This window comes from Caloenas nicobarica, chromosome 13 (genome assembly GCF_036013445.1).
Source record: "Caloenas nicobarica isolate bCalNic1 chromosome 13, bCalNic1.hap1, whole genome shotgun sequence".
Lineage (NCBI taxonomy): Eukaryota > Metazoa > Chordata > Aves > Columbiformes > Columbidae > Caloenas > Caloenas nicobarica.
Window position 1 is genome coordinate 1,549,123 of NC_088257.1, and position 17,329 is coordinate 1,566,451.

At 46.6% G+C, this 17,329-nt stretch overlaps 1 protein-coding gene across 6 annotated transcripts in view; it reads left to right on the plus strand.

The window, feature by feature from the left end:
• Positions 1-11,684, plus strand: part of SEPTIN8 (septin 8) — a 38,139-nt gene extending 26,455 nt beyond the window's left edge. For 2 of the 6 annotated variants that reach the window (XM_065643843.1, XM_065643845.1), the window contains exons 8-10: positions 35-167; positions 828-1,018; positions 10,327-11,233. In XM_065643843.1, coding sequence (XP_065499915.1) covers positions 35-167; positions 828-1,018; positions 10,327-10,492 — 490 coding nt within the window. In that variant the 3' untranslated portion in view covers positions 10,493-11,233. Of the gene's footprint in view, positions 1-34; positions 168-827; positions 1,019-2,905; positions 5,798-7,263; positions 8,336-10,326; positions 11,234-11,637 lie in introns of those variants that run through there. The other 4 variants (XR_010606915.1, XM_065643844.1, XM_065643846.1 and 1 more) reach the window with 4 other exon arrangements.
• The last annotated feature ends 5,645 nt before the right edge of the window (positions 11,685-17,329 follow it).

Sequence of the window (17,329 nt, forward strand, 5' to 3'; positions counted from 1 at the left end):
AAAGAGTCTGGATTTCGTTTGATTTCTTCCCCAGCCTCCAAGAAACGTACGAGACCAAAAGGAAAGAGTTCTTGGGCGAGCTCCAGAAGAAAGAGGAAGAAATGAGACAAATGTTTGTTAACAAAGTCAAGGAGACGGAGGCAGAGCTGAAAGAGAAGGAGAGAGAGGTGGGTGTGCCAAAAACCTGTGAGAGGAGCCCAAAATGCAGCCAGCATAGGATCTGGGTCTGGGCAGCATCTGAATGCTGGAAAGCACACGCGGCTCATGAGCAACCTCACCAAACAAAGCACAAAAAACCACCCCCTGCTTCCCTCGCTTGGAGAAGGGGACACGGGTAATGTTTTCAAACCGGCATCACTGGTTTAGGTGTCGCAGAAACGTTATTCCCAGTCCGGTGCAGCATGTGGGAGGCTCAGGTGCTGCTCGGTGTGTGAAGGGTGATGTAGGATGTTTCGGTGAACGTCCACATTGGGCAGACTTCACCCCTCGTCTTCAAAACTAGTGAGGGATGAAGGAGCCCGTGGTGTCCCCAGCCCTGTGGCAGGGCTGCAGGCTGAGCCGGGGTCCGCAGCGCACTGGCCCAAGGCTCACGCTTTCTCCCGTTTGGTACGTGGTGTCGGGCAGAGCCGAATTGGTTGTGGCTTTTGGTGGAGAGGCTGCGGTTGCCCAGGGGTCGGCTCTGGCGAGGGGCTCGCACGGTGTGTGACGCTGGCTGCTCTGCCCCTGGTCTCTGGGGATTCGTGCGGGAGGTGGGACCGCGGCGCCGGGGGAGATGCAGAGGGACGGTCGTGCTGGATATGATGCTCAGAGGGTCTGTCTCCTACCAGCTGCATGAGAAATTTGAGCACTTAAAAAGGATACACCAGGAAGAGAAAAGGAAGGTGGAGGAGAAGAGGAGGGAGCTAGAGGAAGAGATGAACGCCTTCAACAGGCGGAAAGTAGCGGTGGAAACCTTGCAGTCCCAATCCTTGCAGGCTACCTCACAGCAGCCGCTGAAGAAGGACAAAGACAAGAAAAAGTAAGTGACGGAACTCGCGTCTTTCTCCTCTGCCCCGGGGAAGCTGGTTGTCTGCTCAGACGCTTTAATGTTTGTTCAGTTGCTTAGAGGGCGAATGGAGAGGGGGATTTTGGAATTTGGGGGATTTTGAAGTGGAGGAGAGACGGGGTCCCCCTGTGCTGGTGTCCGCGGGTGGGAGGGATTCGCAGTTTGGGGCTGTTCTCGGAAGGCTGAGGTTCCTGCGGGGTTTGTCCTTGTCTCTGTGACAGTCACCTCACAGGATCCTTGACGGATGTCGGACAGAAAGGTGACTAGAAATAAGCTGCTTCTCCCCAGCACAGAGGCGTGGGGACAATCTTGACATAGTCTTGTAGATGTGGTCCCTTGTCATCCCGTGATCTGTAGGTTTGGGTCCCTCTTTGACGGGTGCTCTTACTTTATAAGGGAAGGGAACAGCAGCTTAGTGTTGAAGGTGCGTTGGAAATTCATTAGGGCTCCGAGTCACAGTTCCACTTACAGGAAAGCTCTTTTCCCCTAAAGGCAGAATTCTTCTTAGCTTGCCGCAGGTTAACTGACATTGCTGAAGGCAGCAGGAGTGCGGAGCGAGCGTGTGTAAATAACGCTCTGTCGGCTGCCTGGCTGTGTAATGATGGAGCAGGAGTGGGGCAAACAGGTTTAAGAAGAAAAGGTGTGTGGGGGTGATCCTGCTTCCATTCAAGCCAGTCTGCAAGGGGGACTGGCCAGGGAGCAAAATGAGAAGCGTGCCATCAGGCAGGCTGGTAAATCTGGTATTCCACCACTTTTTTGTTACCTCGCCTTGTGTGAAGGAGCTGAAGTGTCAGAGCTGCATTCTGTCAAACCCAGAGCGGGCTGGTGGCAACGCTTTCTGAGCCTTTTAATGACCAAAAGGCAAAAAACCATCGGGAGTAGCAACACCCGAGTTTGCTTGTGACAGCACAACGTTCAGCTTCACGTTGCTGACGGGATCTTGTGCTCTGTGGTCTCTGGGCTGTGAGCTGCAGCACTAGAGAAGCTCGGTCTGCACACTGACATGCGGTAATTTGTTTCTTCCTACGGAAGATAACTGCGTATTATTTAACCTGTTTCCTTGCAATGTCAGTGTGTTGGTGTTAAGACCAAACCAAAGCACTCTGTTCTGCAGACCTCTCCGCGTGCTCTGGGCACGTCCCACCTCACACGCAGAGCCCAGAGTGGCTTGTAAAATAGCTCTTCTCAAAATAGGGCTGAATCCAGCTGAACCGGCCCATGCATTAGGCGCTGGACGCCGGGGCAGCCCGGGGCCGGCTCTGCTCTGGGGAAGGGGAGCACCGCGAGCTGTACGCTGTTCGCTTGTGCCAGCGGTGCCGCTCGCTGGGATGCTCTGCTGATGGGGACCGGCCAGGAGGAAACGCTGCAGCCTCCCCCCGCTCCGTCTGTCTGCGACAGCAAGAGGTTTCCTGCACTTTGCTGCTTTTAGCCGCCTGCAGAGGCTCCTGGGGCAGTGGTTGGAAACGCGCAGCTCGGGCGGCGTGCAAGGGACCGAGGGGAAGGTGCTGGGACCTCGCAGGACCTGGGAGTGTATTGCGAGCCTGCGGAGGGGAGCGTTTTCCTTGTTTCAATTTTCAGGAGTGCTGGTTGAACCTGTTGTCATCTCCTGTTTCCGCACAGTGGTTTTAGTAGCTTTAATAATAAAAAATGGAGACGGAGGAATTGCAGGTGTCGAGGGGAAATAGAAGCGTTGGTGCTGAGATTCTCTGGTGCTGTAGGTACCGATGTGCAGCCTGCCGGGGTTGCGCTCTCCCAGTGTTTGCCCTTCTCTTCCTTTTTCTGTTATAATTCGCTACATTTTGCTTTTGTTTAATTTTCATAACTTTAATTCATATCTCTTTTATTTTTTGTTTCTTTCAGTTAATCTCACACAGCCTTTCAGGCCAAGAGTGGACTTGGTGCTTTCATGTGTTAAGTTGCTTGTTTCCCACCTTGTGACCCTTCTCATAACATTGTGTGAATGGACCAAAGTGAAAGAGAACATGAGCATCTTCAGTGGCTGCAGCGAATCGACTCGCTGCTGTCTGTACAGAACTGACAGGAGGTGTTAAGGAAGTAACCTGACCATGTGCATTTTGTTAAAATCAACTAATCCCTAAAGTAAGATGTTTTGTTCTAAACCCCGTGATGGAGCAGCTGTGTATAGAGTGACCATAACTGTCTGTCTGAACTCATCTTACCCACCAGCTCAATACTTGCTTTCTAGATTTTTTTTTTTTTTTCCAATTGGCTAAGGTGACTGCTTGAGACTCCTCTGCCTTCCCTGTACATTCACAGATGTGAGGAGTGGTATGAAGAACGCTGAAACAGTTATTTTTCTAACAAAATTCTCAATTTGAATACGTTTTTAGAATGGGTAGAAAACCACAATGCTTAGACTTTCTGCCCTGGGAAACTTAGTCCAGTAATTATATATTTTAATCCTGAATTACTCTAAACACTTTCTACATCATTCATAATATATATATATATATATATATAAAGAGAGAGAGTGGTTAAGAAAATTAATGGGACAATGTTTAGAATTTTCTTTACTGCTGAAGTAGAACATTTATATAGAAAGATTTTTCTTAAGAGTTTGTTGTATAATATGGAACTACAGGATTTGTGTAACTTTTCGTTTGTCATTTACCAACGTATTTTACTGTTGTGGAAAAGTTATTTAAGCGGTCATCTTTACTTTTTCTCTTTAACCTTAAACTTATCATGTGCCTAATAAGGAGAGTCCCCTAATCTTGAGCTGTGCACCTAGTTATGGCAACAGGCTCCGTTCCTCTTACAAGGTGCTTCCTTTGACACTCCTCATGCCCACAAATCACAGCCTTGTTTTCCTGGGCAACTGAGCTTAGAGGAATAATTAGGATCAATATTTTTTTTTTTCCACTCAGACCATTTTGTGATAAGGCAGGATGATAACTGAATAGAGTAATGGAAAAACAGTTGGACCCAAATCCATGCATCTATCAGATAACAGGCTAAAAGAAAGCAAATATTTTATATTAACCCCACACAGTTTCTTTAGAGTTCATAAAAACACTGGCTGGCTAAGTGTTAGTTGCGGGTGTGTGCATTTTGATTTAGTTATTAATGTCACAGGATTTCTCAGATTTTTTTTTTCCTTTGTCTTTAAGCTGAGATGTCAGCGAATTCCCCGTTTGACTCGCAGATGGGGAGCACGGCCCCGCGCCTGAGCCGCTCCGGGGCTGTTCTTCAACTTCCATGTCCCATTAAACCAGCTTTTTTTTTTGTTTCCCTAAATACATGCTCAGGTGTTAAACCATTTTCGTCTGGACATTGGCCTTTTATATGGATATGTTGAAAATTATGTCAGTGTTACTTAGTGCTTGTGTGAAACAACCTCATGAAGATCTCGCAGGTACCTTTTAGAACAGGCTGTTTTTCAGAATAAAAATCATGTGCACTTATTAGCAGTCTGCAGAAAGCTGAACATTTAATTTTTCAGGCTGTGCCTCCAGGTTAGATGTATTTTAAAGAGTTAGTGTCCAACGTTAGGAGAGTCCGCGTGTTTTTCTCAGAGAAGCGCACGAGGAACCCAACCTGCTGCTCCATGCAAGGAGACAACTCCAGCTCACCCGGGCTACAGTCCGGTCATGCACCAAATTAGGGGCAGGATTTTGATTTTTTTTTTTTTTTGCTGATGAGAGAAACTCTGGTGCACTAATTGCCTGAGTGAGCAGTGCTATTCGGTTTCTTGGTTTGCTTCTCGAGGGCAACGCTGCAAAAGCCGAGATAGACCCGTCACTGCTGATATTGGGGTGCAAACGCCAGCGCTGCCCAGCCCCTTGTTTTCTCCCCATCTCGTGCAGGGAGATCTGCCCAAATCTGTGCAAACCATTTCCATCTGCCCTGCCTCAGCAGAGCTCCACCCTTTGCTCCTAGAATAACAGGTAGTTCAGAATAATCATAATGAAAGTGTAAAAACCTTCAGGTCCGTGGGCATTGTGGAGAAATTTCCAGCTTTTCTGATGAAGACATTCAGAATGTATGTAACAATATTTTAATGATGATTATTATTATTATGTGTACGTTGCCTTTACGTTGTGACAGACATACCTTTTCGTTGTAGTGACTTGTTCTTTAGAGCAGCCAACATCGTAACCTCCCCGATGGCACTCGGTAATTGTTTTTCTCTAGTACTTGATTTTTCCTTTAGGCTGACACAGGATTTAAGTATGTGGTATATAGGGTAGTTCTGTATCTTATTTTTATTTAACAAGTCACAAATACATGCTGATGCGAATCTCACTCCAGTCTGAAGATTTACATCTTCTAGGCTAGAAGTGAAAGAAAAACCCTTCAGAAATGACCCAAGTCGTTCAATTACACACCTCTTAGCTGGTTTATACATTTACCTGTAAAAGGTTCACATTAATGGGAAAAACTGTCTATTTTTTTTATCATGTAAACATTTGCCATCGTGTATGTTGTCTGCTTTCTAATTCAGAATGTGTTTTTGTGGCTCTAAGCTCTGTAGGTGTCACGTCGGGGGGCGGGTGGCTCGGAGGGGCCTCGGGGACCTGCCGGGGGTTGCAGCCCCTTGGTCGCATCCCTTTGGCATTCCAAATGTGTTGACTTTTTTTTTTTTTTTTAATTTTCAGTTCTTTCCGTTCACTTTGTACTTTTTTTTTCTTTTTCTTTTATTAAATCTCACATGTATTTTGAGTTTTTTGTGGTGTCATTTCTTCAGCAGTGGGTTTCCTGTGTTATCTAGTGGTCCTCTCCTGAAGTAATAAAGTGTAATAATTGAAAGCTTACCAGTGACAGGGTGTCTTGTGACTGTTGGGAACATTCGGAAATAAAATTAGCTAATTAATTAAGAATTAACTAATCATAGAGTATGCAGAAAAGCACCTCATCTGTAATCTGGAGAGAAATTCTAAGATATTAAGTCAAATGCCAGCCCTGTTTGGGCAGCAGTAGCGTTCAGGTGTGTTGGCACATCTGCTTGGAGGGGTCTGGTGAGTGAGCGGGTGGATTTGCCGGCGGTTTTGCTGATGGAACGATGCCCAAAGAGGTGATTTAAGGATGGGGTGGAAAAGGGGCAGAGATGGAGGGTGGCAGGTTCCCGGGGGTGGTGGTATTTAATATTAACCAGAGCCGTATGATTTTTTTTCTGGAGAAGCACATCATGCACTCAGATCATGGCCAAAATAGCCCAGTTTAGGTTTGGGGCTCTATTTTCAGAGAGCTGCTGCTGAAGCTTTACTGAAGGCCCGTTCTTGGTGTCTGCCCTGTGGACCATTGCTGTGTGTGACGTATTCAGCTATTTTAGGGCGTCTCTGCGTTTTATTTGGTATTGGGCAGAGATCAATGCTGCACTTCAAACCAAAAAGAGGAGTTTGACAGTGTTCGCTGAAGTGCTGCTTCACATGGGAGCTTTTCCTGCAGCCCCGATTTGAAGAACAAAGCGAAGCTGGTGATCCTGGCTGCTTCTGAAATCTTTTCAGCAATGTGCAGCCGGGCTGTGCTCTCGCTGCAGGAGTTCCCTTGTGTGTGAGACCTCTGCTTTTTGTGTTGAATACTCAGCTTGCTGAAAGGCAGAGGGCAGTTCTGGTCGTCTTCTGTGCTCGTTTGCGTCCCACGTTCTCACACGGCCGGGCTGTTCCCGCTGCGGTACCGTGCTGTGTGGATGCTGTGTGGATGCTGTGTGGATGCTGTGTGGATGCTGTACGGATGCTGTACGTCCACCCACAGAGCTGAGCAGGAGCGGGTGCTTGGAGCTGGTGTGATATTAATATTTATCGCCTGTGGCGACCACCGACAAAGAGTGCAGCTGGTGAAAGTCTGAGTCTGAGTCACAGTCGTTGCTTGAGCCTGTTACATTTTTGAAGGATATGCTTTTGTGGGGACTTTGCAGTGGATACCAAGTGGTTCGTATGGAATGTTTTACCACCTTTTCCATCCCAATACTACTCCACATATCTCCCCATCCCCAGGCTCTGCAGCGCGTCCCTTCTTGGATCTTCCCCACCACAGTCTTTCCTCATTAAAATTTTAGATCAATCCTCTGACCAGTTCCAGGCAAGATCTTGGCAGCCACAAGAGCTTCCCTGAGTTGCGATGGTTTAACTGTCCCCTGTGTACCCAGTGCTCTCTGCCATGAGGCAGCATACATTCCATTTGTATTTGACCTTTCATGCTGTCTTCATGTAAATAACTGAAACTTAAATACTGATTCTCTTTTGTTCTTTCTGTAGCTTTTTTAGTCTTCCCAGTGGGTGCTCCATAACATCAGGAAGACATGTTAATTAGAAGATTTATTAAGGCCAAAACATCTCATGCAGAAGAAATTAATTGGTGCTTTCACCTTTAAGCTTGCAATATGTTGCACAGAAGAGATTATATAGCAAGGACTAAGATGCACCGTATCTTCTGATTGGGAAAACTTTGATCAGGTTTCTTTGATAAAGTTGAAATCTAAGATACTTACCAACAGATAAATTGCTAATGAAGGCTGCTGCATGGCTTGCACTAAAACCAAAGCGCTAATCTCCGGGCGAGAGCCCGTCCTAAGCCGTTAAGACTGACCCACCAGGCTGGGGTAGCGCCAGGCGCGATCCCACTTTGCTGCTTGAGCTGCTGCTGTCATGGGGCTCCTCGGGCTGGTTTCGGGGTGTAACCGGGGAACCTCCTCACGCCCCTCACCTTTCAGCCGGATCCTCACGTTTCTTAGCAATAACTCCTCTGTGTAGCTTTTTTCTGTAGACTTACAGGTTTTATAAGCCAGATCCCGCACCCTTCCTTGGTTCGGGTTGCCGCACACCCTCACCCATCCCAGAGCTCCTGCCACCTCACTCGCGATTCGGGGACGGGGAACCTGCCCGGCCGGTCCCAGTGCCGGCACGTCCACTGCGACGGGCTGGGCGAGAATGGAACCAGTTTAAAGGACAACTAAGTGTTATATGTTAACAGAAGGGCAATGGTTTAAAGCTGGAGACTTGGCATTCCTGAGTGTGAGTTCTGTGTTTGTAACAGACTGACCTCCCTTACACAAACACTTGTGGGTTTTGGTTTTTTGGTTTTTTTTTTAATTAAGGAACATAAAATAAGTGTGATGTCTGTGCCCCAGTCTAACTTCACTCACGAAGAGGGAAAGGCCCCAGTTTATCATTGTTTTAAAACAACCTTGTAAATTAATCTCAGGAATGACCTGCTTGTACCAAAGTTGGGTTTAATAAAACCAAAACTGACTTGTTTAACAAACGCCTGTTAAAAACACCTTTTGTACCCTAGTTACATTCACTGGAACAACAAAGTGCTGTGTCCAAATTCACAACCCTCACAATTATCCCAGTTTCTCTCTGTTAACCCTGTGTCTCTGTGTTCTGAATGTGATGTCCCCTACACACCACATACATCTGGGGCGGCTACTGCTCGTCCTGGTGCTGTAGGACCAGCAGAAAACCAGTCCTCGGTAGGAGGTTTGAGGGAAACCTGCACCCTGTACCCCCACCTTGTGCTGGGTGGTGTGACCGGAGGGGGACGAGATGTGGCTGTGAATGGCGGGGTGGTGACAGGAGCCCAACAAAGCTCTTGTGGAGCAGCCTGGGTGTCACCACCCGAGTTTGGGACAGAGGGGACGGTGTGGAGGCACCGACTGCTGCAGGCACTGAGCTCCTGCCCCGGGTGTGCTGTACACAACAGTCGCTGAAGCCTCTGGATGCCCTTGGCAGAAATTAGAAGTTGGAAATAAATCTCGGCAAGTAACAGGTACGTGGCCTGAAAATAACCAAACCGGACCCACGGGAAGTTCTGGCGGCTCCTGCCACTTGCAGGCAGCAGGGACTAAACCTGCAGGTAAGTGTGTTTGTCCCACATTTCTCGTCCTGTCTCCGTGTCTCCTGTGCCCTCACTGAGCGGGAGGGAAGCTCTGACGTCCCTCGTGGGACCCGCTGCGCTTTCACCGCTGCTTCACGTCACGTCTGCTCACACATGTCATCTGCACCACATCGCTGACACTGAATGTTTCTCTCTGGAACACGTGGGTGCTGCTTTCATTGTGGTTTGGAGAGAAAAACGTGGCTTTCTCCCCGCACACAAAGCTTGCTCTGTTCTCAGTGCCCATTCTGGCAAATGTAATGTTTTAGAAAGCGTTATCTGTTAACGGAGCTGCTCGGAACATCAGTCCTGCACAGCTCGGCATTGGAACTCCTCTCCTACAAGGTAAGATGACGAGCAAGGGAAGGAAGGGCAGAAACCTCCCTGCGCTGGTGAGTGCAGCTCTTACACGGTGACGCTCGACCTCATTTGAAGGGAATTCTTCAGCCCAGCAGAGTTGTGCTGGGGTGGCCTTGCCTTGGGGTGGCCCTGGAGGGCTTGACCGGCAGGACAGAAAATATAAACAGCGTTAGACGGCTGCAAGCACATTAGCTCTTGATCCACAAGCATTTTGCAGTGGATGATTTCAGTGCCGTTAATCTGTAAGGAAAAGTGCAGATTTTTTTTTTGTAAATTCATGATAAATTACTCCTATTCTGGCCACTGCTCCTGTAACTCTGCAATTGGGGGAGGGCAGGGACAGGCTGTACTGGATGCCTCAGTCGATGCGTATCAGCAATATGGATGTTGGCCCTAATGTGAAACACTTAACCGGGAGCTCCTGAACTGCTGCACAAAAGGGGACAAGTGCTCCCTCTTTTTTGGAGGCGACAACAGTCAGGAGGGACAGGAGGAGGCTGGGTTATTTTGGGCAAATTCAAGACCACAGAACGGGTCGATGGTAAGCTGACAGCATGGGTGTTTAGCCTTCTGGGTATTCTCTCTTAAAAGGCATGTGTTTTATCAAACTGGAGAAAAGATTTTGGGAAAAAAAAAAGCTTGGTGCATCATTAGAAGCGAAACTGATTTTGTTTTAAAAGCCATATAACTGTACTTGGAAGTTTTTGCACTGTTCAGAGGGAGCTGGGGACGCAGTGGGCAGGTTTCGAGGTGCTCCCGGACACTCCCGTTGTGGGAGAATCTCTCCTTGCTCAGGGGACAGGGGGATATCTGTGGCCAAGCAATCTGGAAACTTCCCTTCCAGCCAAAGGGAAGGCTCTTTTCCCAGTCCCACCCCTTCACTGCCGTTTTACTCCCTTTTTTGTTATTATAGCACTAGCAGGGTCTGCAGCAAAGGCAGAACATGGACACACGCGTCTCAGCAGGCTGCTAAAGTGCAGCGTTAGTCATAAATATGCACGTGCTTTATTAATTTCTTGTTGTCCTGCCCTCAAGATCTGTGTCCAAAGGCCATTTTGATTCCTACCTGTGCTTTTTTTTAGCAGATCAGTAATAACAGGAAACCACTCAGGAGTGAGCGTGTCCAGCTCCAAGGTGATGATCACCAAGGCCAGCGTGGAGCCCTTGAACTGCACGAGCTGGTGGGACGCCATCCAGTGCTGCAGCTGCCTGGTGAAGAGCGCGACGTGGCGGGAAGGATTCCTCTGAGCCCGCCGCCGAGGAGCTGGGACCGGCCGGACATCGCCGTGGCGTGGAACTGCGGAGAGGAGAATATAGATATATATTAAAAAAAAGAAAAAAGCAGAGGTCAGTGAACTTCGTATGTTTTCCTATGCTATCAACCAGGTACAGACTAATTTCATCTCATACCAGGAAACCTAAAGGGTTCCCCCCCTTCCTTTTTGTTTTGTGTTTGTACTTGCCAACCATCGAACTGGCTTTTTGAGCTTATAATGAATGTACAAGGTCTGTGTTTCCAAACAATTTCTGAAGTTTCTACGTTATCCAGATGCTATCCAGGAGATTCAATTCAGGCCAGCAGATACGAATAGAGTAAAATCAATAATTGTGACTGCACCCTGAATTTACTGAGGAAACAAGCACCTAAGAAAGGCAGTTTTCACAATCAGCAGCCTAAGATGGCTTAATATTTGCACATAACCTTAACGAAGGGATCCAGGATGTGTTTGTATTACATGATTTTTGCCTTATTAGCACATGATCATTTCTTGAAGACAAAGTTTAATTGTTTCTATCAAATGTTTAGTAATTGCAATGTGAACTAAGTGCCAGATTGGGGTAGTCTCATTGCCTAAAGCAAGGGTGAATAATTAGTGGAGTGAAAAGGAAAATGGTTTAAGAAAAACCTGTGTGTGAAATGTAGCAAAACTCTGACAGCTTTCTATGTACAGTATTAATAGAATGGAAATAGTTAGAAATATTTTTGCAGTGTGTATTTAAAAAAATTAAAATGGCATATAGTTGTGCATTATGAGAATCTTTTTAATGTCCATTTTAGTTGTCCTTTAAAGATAAGAGTAATTTTTTGAGCAAAATGAAAGGTTTTAAATAATAGAAAATTTAAAAAATAAATTTAAAAAAATCACTGTAACATTCTTCAAAGGATTTGGAAATAGTTAAGAACAGGTAGTTTTCAAAGCATCTTGGGAAGGATGTGTGGGTGTGCGTATGTGTGCGCATCTGTGTTTTCTAGTCTTATTTGATAAGGAGCTGTTTCTTTAAAGAAAAAAAGTTTGCAAAACTTAGTGCTTACAATGTGTAAGAAATCCATTGGTGTTGCTGTGTAAAGATCCCAATGAAGCTTATCTAGTATAATTCTTTCCGTTCTCAAGATCTCAGCCGGAGAGCATCTACAGCCACTCCGCACTGCAAGCATCTTCACCGATGGTATTACCTGTAAAAAAAAAAAAAAAAAAAAAATTAATAAAGAAGCCAAACATCCTACACAGTGTGTGTGTTTCTCTGTGTTGTGAAGGGATCTGACGAGCTGATAGGATCCCAGAGGGCGAAGCAGAACGCTCCTGCAGGAGAGCACGTTCCTAGAGAGCTCCCATCCGAACGGCGACCGCAGCCAGCCCAGGGAGCCTCCCGAACGCTGCATCGCTCACACATGTTCCCCCTCTCGTTAGTTCTGCTTCCTCTGGGCCTGTTCTATAGGGCCTGCCACAGTTCTCTCGTTTCCTGTGGCCATTGACTCAGCTTCTCCTTTTTAGCTGAGGGGAAAAGAATAACCTCAGCATGACACATCCTACGAAAGGCTGAGAGCATTTCGCTGCAGCAGAAGTCATTTGAAGAGACATGCACGATTGCAGCTCCTAGGTTTCCTGTTCTTTTTCAAAATGGAATGAAGAGGATCAATGCAATCTGAAACGCTTTTGGCTCTTGTCCGTAAATGTCCAAAGAGTCCATCAGTGTGTTCTGCTGTGAGAGATGATCCTGTGCAATCTCACGCTGACACGGGCAGTTGCTGGTTTTACACGTTCACCTTGACATGCAGACCTGAGTCATTTCCTCACCAGGTTCAGAAACCAGTTTTGACTCCAAGCAAACTCACCTGTCTTAAGCTTCCTCTGAAGAACCTCTGCTCTGTCTCACCTATCTCACCCTCCCAGGACCTGTAACAACGGAACAACAGCACTCTTGTGCACACAAAACCGTGTGTGTGCATCTTGAGTGTCCCCTCCAGACTAAGCTTTACTGTGAGCTGTGGGTTCTGAAGAAAGGAGAGAGGTTTAAGAGCAGGAGGAGGGAAACGCATCCATTCCATAAGCAAATACAAGTCCTTCATCCATGAAGGTCACAATTCTTCCAAACAATGATGAAACGGGACTGAAAATGTTACTGGCACGCGCTAAGGACCACTTCGGGTGAACAAGTTAACGCTTCCTCATTGTGCCCAAGTGGTTGAACGACCTGAACACAACTTGAACACAAGAGATGAGTTTAGTGTGTTTAAAATTAAACATACAGACCTCGTCTTCTTCATTGGTTTTTGCTGCAAGGACAAGGCAGGAAATTACAATGCACTGAAGATATTTTAATTGGGCCTGAAGGGAGAAGAAGAAGAAAACATTGAGTAAAGAAGGTAACAGTCTCGGGGAAATAATTGTCATTCTATGACAGATGCACAAGTTTCAAACTTTAGTTGAAGTTACAGTTGCTTCTGAATTAGTTTAGCTGTAGAAAAAGTCATTCGAAGCTCTTAACAGAGCAAGGAAATCCAAAGTGAAACAAAATAATTCCTCCTCTTGGTGCAACTTTTATTCACATACCGCACAATTTTTAGACTATGCAATGCCACAGTATTTCCAATGCAACATTATTCCTCTTCTCAGCAGAGATACTAATTAATATGCTTTTTCCAAATGCTGGTATCGATCTAAATAGAACTGAGAACTGCGATGCTCAGCTCAAGTCATAACTTTGGTGTTTTTTCAATGGCAAAAAAGTTGGCCCCAGGGTTTGGTTAAGAATAATGGTTTCAAAACTAAAATATTGAAAGTGGTAATGCAAATGTTTCCTGTTTAGCAGAGACAACAAGATGATAATGAGTTTTCTGTATTTCTCGCAGCATTTGGACTACAATTCACACAAATACTTCTACCGAAGACTGTAAATCAGTGGAACCTCATCAAACACTTGAGTTCATATATATATATATATATATATATGGATGTGTATATACATATATATACGCTTAAAAGCCTTCCCCAGCAATGAGCCTGACTGCTCTGTAAATCTGCTGCCAAACATAGTACCTGCTTTGCATATAAACTGATTACATACCCCTTACGTCCCCAATCGGTAATCTAGCTGGGAAAAAGCTGACAGAGATTCAGTACCTTTACTGATGCCAATAAGCGGTTCAAGATGCTGGCAGCCAAGGCAAATGTTTCAGGGTAAAACTGGAACTGCAATCCAGAGAACAGCTTTCTTGTAACACGACAGAGATGTCTGTGCCCTGAGGGGAAGAAAAAGTTAGAAGGAAAATCCAGTTAGCGCTTTGATGATTTTGTTAACATATCTCCAAAGGAAGATGCAGATCATTCTAAGTGCTCTAATTAACATTTCAGATGTCTGGAGGCTTGAAATGAAGAAAGTTGTTGGCTGTGTCTACAGAGCGAGGGCAAGGGCAAATTGTGGAGCAGTTTAAAGTACTCATCTGTGTTGCCCAGCCAGTCAGGCTCTAGCTGTGCTTACAAGAGCCTAGGACTGGAATTTACTGGAGCTTTGACTGGGGTAGCATCCATCTGCACAGTGTGTATGAACCACAGAACCCAGCTCTTACAAACAAGGTGCTGAGGGCGCTCATGATTTCCCCTCCTGAGAAGATCGAGGCCTCCAGTGCAGCACGTTTCATTCAGACACCCTCACCAGGGAGGGAGAAACCGCAGCCAGGAGCAGGTTTTGATTTCTCTGCAAGATTTCTTTTCTAACAGCCCTTGAATGTGCTTAGTGCTGGGACCACAGAAGCCAGGTTTATGACTGCCCCAAGGTACAAGGTAAAACGTACTCAGTTTTTGCTTTCTTATTTCTTATTTGAGGATGCATTCCGGTGGGAGGGAGGACTGTCCTCTGGCTGCCGGTCCAATGCCCCATGAGCCACGGGATGCATTTGAACATTATTGTAGGAGAACTGAAAGGGCTGAGCAGCTACACAGAACAAACATTTACCACCATTTCATCTAATATTCCTCATCGCCTTGTCTGTTTCACTATTTTGCTTTATTTGGTAGTAAAAATACTTGGAAAAAAAATAGCATTTCTACACTAGTGCAAGAGTGTTCTCCTGCCCCTCTACTCCGCCCTGGTGAGACCTCATCTGGAATATTGTGTCCAGTTCTGGGCCCCTCAGTTCAAGAAGGACAGGGAACTGCTGGAGAGAGTCCAGCGCAGGGCCACAAAGATGATGAAGGGAGTGGAGCATCTCCCTTATGAGGAAAGGCTGAGGGAGCTGCGTCTCTTTAGCTTGGAGAAGAGGAGACTGAGGGGTGACTTCATTAATGTTTATAAATATATAAAGGGTGGGTGTCACGAGGATGGAGCCAGGCTCTTCTCAGTGACAACCAACAGTAAGACAAGGGGTAATGGGTTCAAGCTGGAACACAAGAGGTTCCACTTAAATGTGAGAAGAAACTTCTTCTCAGTGAGGGTGACAGAACACTGGAACAGGCTGCCCAGGGGGGTTGTGGATTCTCCTTCTCTGGAGACATTCAAAACCCGCCTGGACGCCTTCCTGTGTAACCTCACCTAGGGGTTCCTGCCCTGGCAGGGGGATTGGACTAGATGATCTTTCGAGGTCCCTTCCAATCCCTAACATTCTGTGATTCTGTGATTCTGTGATTCTGTGACAAGGCTGGTAGGGTGGTTTTGTGTGTTCTTCTGTGATCTGACACACTTCACAGAAGCAGCGGAGCGTTGCTGTTTCCATTTTACAACAAGACCTTTAAGCGTTGTAGCTTCCTAAGGCAGCAGAGTGACCTGTCTTGGCAGCGGGGAACGGGGCTGGGTTTCTGTCAGCCCTCAGTTAATTCCTTCTCCCATCTCAATAAGATGGGGCTCAAAAATGGTGTCGAGCACAATTAACTCTGACATATTTATGACTTTATCATCGATTTGTCTGCTCTTACCTGCTCCACCAGATTTCCCAAAACTACTCAAGTCAAAATAAAATGCAAAGCACCATTAATAAGATGTAAGATGGGACAAATGCAGACCCTCCTCCCCCTCAATAAGCTTAGTCCACGCAGGATGACTTTTGCACTCAGGGGGATTAGGTGGCAGGACCAGCACTGCTTCTCTGCAGAGTCCCTTAGGGACTTCCAAAGAGGACAGGGGAGAATACCTTAGGGTGAGATTCTGGAAAACGGCACTTTCCAAGCCCTGGCCTCTCTGGCTAAGGCATTTTCCAGGAGGAAGGCAAGTCCGGAGCTCTCCAGAGATCCAGGGCACTTCATAGCAAGTCTTTGAGCCAGTTTCTCTGATGGGAGCCGCTGTCAAAACTGAGAAAATAATTATAAAGCAACATCCCAGCTCCTTGTGTTGAGCATTATTTCCTCTCGTGATGTCTCTCCAACACTGAGAACCAAGTCAGGAGTGGTCATAGGGCTTGTTTGTTTGCAGATCGAGCAATCCTGTCACCCAGTCTCCCTGAGGGGAAGCTCCTGATGAAAGCAAACATGTCAGGTGGCTCAACAACAGTGCAGTCCAGCTTCTTCCTCCCGGGCTGTGCGAAGCCTTGCTGGAGTCACCTTGGCTCGAGCAGTGCAGTTACTCCCTTTACCTCCTTTCACACATTCACCTCTCCATTGGCACAGCTGTTAAGTTGCAACCTGCTATCACCTGATTCCAAGTTTCTGGCAAATAGAGGCCCATCGTTTCCATACAAAAGCTCAAAGATAACTATTCTTAGGGGGTTTATTAGTACCCAGTTAACACTTAAAACAGGCTAATCTTTCTCTGTTGCTGTTAAAGATACACAACCACCACTTTGGAAATACCACTCTCCAGAGTCAGCATGTATTTACATGAAATAAACAGCTCTGAATGATACCACGGAAGAACCAAGCAGTGAGAACATCTCTGTCTGAAACCATTTCAATTCTGACACTTTGGTGTCTCTTTAACAGCAGGAAAAAAAAAATGTTACTGGATATAAAACTTTTGCTTTTCTTTGTAAAGAGTGGTGGATGTGGGCTTCCTCATTGGGGTTTTTTGGAAGCCCAGGCGCCACTGAACGTCTCGGCAAATAACTTGTGTGTAAGAAAAGCACCAGGGTAAAAAAAAAAAACCCAGCATTTAATGGGTGAGAAAGTCTTTTTTTGGCACAGCTGCTTCCTGCAAAGAGCAGTGGGTCTGTGAGCACAGCCTGGTTGAGCAGCCTTGTCCTGGCGAACCACAGCCTTGTCCTGCTCCAGCTTGATCCCCCGGGGAATGGATCACCAGGTCTCCAGGATCTCCAAACCCCAGGGAGCCGTGTCCCAGCCTGCCTGGGTCGGTGTCGCCTGTGCAGGGCAGGGATCCATGTATGTGGCCGGCAAAGCTGCGCGTTCTTGGGATCAGGACGAAGTGAAAACCATGGTAACCTTCAGCATAGCCCCCAAATCCTCCCGTACCCCCTTTAGCTTTGGCATGGCCCTGTCCAAAATACCATTTGGCTGCACCCACGCCATCCCCAGCATCTGCTGAGGCCTGTTTTCCTTCCAGACACGGGGAAGGATCATTTTTTGGTGTGTTTTTCACAGAACGCGTGCCCCGTCCCCTCCCAGGGCTGGGCTGCCCTGCCAGTGTCTAACCCCAGGTTTGCCTCCAGCCAGGGTCTCCCCACCTCTCACAACCACCCTCCTCAGCTTTCCTCTTGGTTCCAGGTTCTCTTTGCTCTTCTCATCTAGCATTTTCCATGGGGAGCAGGTTCCAATATTCTATGTTAAACTTTTTCTTGTTCCTCAGCTTTGTCTGCGCACACACGACTCCTCGTTTTCTCACCAGCCTTTAGGGTTATGCATTTTTGGTTCTAAATTACCC